Source organism: Erpetoichthys calabaricus, chromosome 12, assembly GCF_900747795.2.
Source record: "Erpetoichthys calabaricus chromosome 12, fErpCal1.3, whole genome shotgun sequence".
Lineage (NCBI taxonomy): Eukaryota > Metazoa > Chordata > Cladistia > Polypteriformes > Polypteridae > Erpetoichthys > Erpetoichthys calabaricus.
Genome location: NC_041405.2, coordinates 163,329,082 through 163,332,845, shown reverse-complemented (window position 1 = coordinate 163,332,845; position 3,764 = coordinate 163,329,082). Strand labels below are relative to the sequence as shown.

General features: G+C 55.2%; 1 protein-coding gene across 1 annotated transcript in view; it reads right to left on the bottom strand.

Annotated features, from left to right (window-relative positions):
• LOC114662940 (cAMP-specific 3',5'-cyclic phosphodiesterase 4D-like) overlaps positions 1 to 1,646 on the bottom strand; it is a 40,249-nt gene extending 38,603 nt beyond the window's left edge. The window contains exon 1 of the mRNA XM_051935040.1: positions 1,155 to 1,646. Within this exon, the coding sequence (XP_051791000.1) occupies positions 1,155 to 1,402 (248 nt within the window). The 5' untranslated portion in view covers positions 1,403 to 1,646. The remainder of the gene's footprint in view (positions 1 to 1,154) is intronic.
• Between the last annotated feature and the right edge of the window lie 2,118 nt (positions 1,647 to 3,764).

Genomic DNA, 3,764 nt, shown 5'->3' with positions numbered 1-3,764 from the left:
TGGATGGACAGCCAGACACCCTGATGCAGGACTTGCCAGGCAATGTACCCTCCTGCCCCCTTAGGCTCATGTGGCAGGTACCGAGACACACACACGCACACACACACACACACACACACGCACGGGCACTCTGTGGCCCCACTATGTGCAAACATACAGGCACAGCACCTGCAGCGCCCCCTACTGCCCAGGTCTTTGCCTTCATCCTTGCCCCCTATTGACAGCTTTGAAGATTTCAGTCAGATGGCCAGCTTGGCCAACACAAAAGGCGAGAAGACAAACACGGCAAGAAAGTCTGTGGCATACCAAATGGCAGTGTCCCCGTCCCCACCATGAGCTGGCAGTTGGTGGCACTTGAGCCCGACAATCCAAGCGGATTTGTTTCCTGCTGGAGCGCCCGGCACTCGAACATATGAGCCATCGGGTATTCCACCTCCATCGAGTGTGAGCTGGCGCGTGTGCGGGCGCACTCAAATCTGGCATGCGTGTTATTTGGACCTCAGCAGCTCTCCTCGCCCACTCTCTGCCAAGCATCCCCAGCCCACACGGCACAGTTATTCAAATGAAGCCACAGTTAACCGTTTCACTCCACGCTGGACATTCTAGCGCCTTTTAGGAGGTCATCTCAAAATGACAGGCCACCTGGGCAAGGGCAAAGGAGGCTCCGCTGTAGCCATGATGACTCTCATAGGAATGATGACATCGGCGTGGCATGCCAAGCCCACCGTGGCATAACAACGTGGTTCCGGTAGAAGTTAAATAATAGAAGGATGCCCCCCATCAACCAACCTAACGTTTCCCAGCGTGAGCGTCGTGTCTACACAGCTGGCCACACAACAGCGCCACCACATGGCCTGGTGAGTTTTGACCAGCAGACGGAGGGCGGCTGCTACCGCGTGTCCCTGACGCCTGGCACCGCCCCTAGGCTCCCACGGCTTGGGGGGCACCCGTCAGCCACGGCTTTTTCTGTTCGTTCCTCGTGTATTCTACCTAAAATAAATGGGGGGGGCACCCTAAAAAATAAAACGCAAAGGCGTGGGCGCGCGGGGGGGGGGGGGGTTGACCGATGAATCGTCTGCCCCTCGGATTGGGAGTCTCAGACATAATCCCAGTGCATGGCGCTATATGGCGGACTGCGTTCGCCCTTTTCTTACCGTTTTTGAAACGACGACGGCCAGGACATCCGCGGCTTCTTCAGCCCCGGCCGGTGCTTCTCCGCCGCCTTGCAGTACAAGTAGCGCTCCGTGTCCGAGTGGTACCGCTGCTTGATGCGGATGTGCATGCGGGGTTGTCTCCACAGATGCTTGGGGGGCTTCGCCATGCCGGCCCCCTCTCGGCTTAGAGTCGCGCAGTCCATGTTCGCGTGGCAGTTTAACACCAAGTAGCGTTCGTGGTGACTCATGAAACATCAAAGCCCGTGCCAAGCCCGAGTCAGGCGTCTTCGAGGAAGCCGAGGCCAGCGGGGTGGCGCAGTCCGGGAGCGACACGACGATCTGCCAAGGAACAAAGTGCCAAGAAACTTTAGCGCTCCGCGGCGCCGCCGTATGCGCAGGGCTGGCGAGATGAGCGACAGTGGCGGCGGCGACAACGACGATGAGGAGGAGGAGGAGGAGGAACTGCCAGGCGCTGTCCACACCAAGCGGTACTGAAACCGGCTGGCGACGAGAGCGGCGCACCGCGAACAAGTGTCCTCACTTCAATGACAAGTAACTTGTGGTGCCAGCAGCGCGGCTCGGCGGAAGGGAGTGTGTGTGTGGGGGGGGGGGGGGGGGGGAGGCTGCGCGGGGCGGGCTGAGCGCTTTTAACTTGCGTGGCTCCCGGCGAAGCCCGTCCTCGTGTGACACCGACCGATCGATATTAAGAATGGACATCTGAACAGGCGCTCCACTCGCCAAGTGTGACACCGGCGCCGCTCCTCGACACTCACCCGGTGATGTCTCCTCAGCAGAAACGGCTAATTATGCGGCGCGGAGAGCGACTGAATATTGACGTGACATCGCCGGGGAGAGTCAAGTGCAACAGATGTCACCAGGAGGAAAGGCGACGTCGCCAAGGGGCAGCCGGGAAAGGTGGCAATGATGGGCCCGAGGGACGGGCCTGCGTGTGGGCATTCAGCGGAGATAGATGTGAAAGGCACTATAGATAGATAGATAGATAGATAGATAGATAGATAGATAGATAGATAGATAGATAGATAGATAGATAGAAGGCGCTATATAAGAGATAAAGGCACAGCCGCTGAGCCCATGCTGTCTCCTCCACGCACATTTCCCACTTTTTCCCTCTTCCTCATCTTCACTTCGCGACAGTCGCAGTTTTATCCCACGCACGGTCTGTGCGCCGCACATAATTACAAATCAGAGGACTTTAATTGATTGTCGCGCTCTCAGGCTGGTTCAGCAGATGTCACTTCACATTTTCTTCTTTTGTCGTTCGTGTTTTGTGACTTCCATCAAATGTTTTCTTTATTATTGCACAGGGGCCTTTGATGGCTTTTTCCGTCGCGCGCCCCCCCGCCTTATGAAGTTCGTTTCCCCCGCACTTTCCATCAGGAGTGTCGGCTTCTTCTCGGACTTTGATGATGATGATGATGGCATCTTAGGTGCCTTTCCCATTCTTTTCCCGGCCGCGATTTCCGACGATTGTGACGCAGGCGCGCGTGGAGTGGCGTGACGTGACGTGACCCGCCGGTTGGTCATCACTTCGAATCTGTCGCCGCTGCCCACCCTAAAGACCCGATCTGGTCGAGGAGTCCCAGGACGCTGACTTTTGTCTTTATTTGGGGCATTGTAGGTGCGTTAGGGTGTCACGTGTGGCTTAAGTGACATAAAAGTGACGTCGCCTATTGAAATAAAGACGGAAACGAGAAGTGCGACTAAACCAGGGGTACAAGCAGAGGACGGCTTTTGTGTCCATTTGGGGGCTCGACGAGAAGGAATAAGCAGCGGCCTAAACCAGTCAATCAATCAATCAATCAATCAACCAATCAATCATTGCTAGGACTGCTTGACTGGACACTCCAATGTTTTTAACCACATGTTTTTGCTTTTTTCCGACAGTCCTATAGCGCCTTACGACGAGCTCTACTTTAGTTTTAATTCTTTGCTGTTTCTCAGATCCAAAGAGATGCCAATTATCCACATGGGCTCAAGTGGACAAGCAGTGACTTTGACTTCCTTGAAGCGGTGAGGTGCCAGCAAGCGGGCAGTGCCAGATGGAAATAGCATTTGAAGAAGAACAAGTCGGTCACTTCCGCGTCATCGCCTTTGTTCGCCCGGCTCGCTGTGTTATGCGGTCACTAACCGGATGCCAGCTGTCCCGGCTCTGCTCAGTCATGCATGGCAGTCACTTCAGAGTGCCGCCTGTGTAAACACAGAGGTGGCAGATAAGGCACAAAGAAATCACGAGGCAGGACAATGGCAGCAGAGCGGAGTGCGATTAGAGCCAGGATGGAGGGCTAATGGCCACTTCCACAGCGGGGTCACTGGTGATCCCCTACATGATTTGTACCAGGACCTTCTGACTGACAGGCTCACCTGCCACATAGCCTCCACCCATCCATGTCTTCAGTCCCCTGATGTCACCTTGTTTTTGTCATTGCCAGCTTTGTTGGTCCCCTAACTGATGAATGACGAGCCGAGGCCTTTGCATCAACGATTGATCCGAAGTGACAGCCAAGTCATGACAGCATCTGGCCACCTTGGCATGGCTGTGTCCTTATCAAGTCTTTAATAGCTTTTGAAGAAGAACATGCAGATGGCATC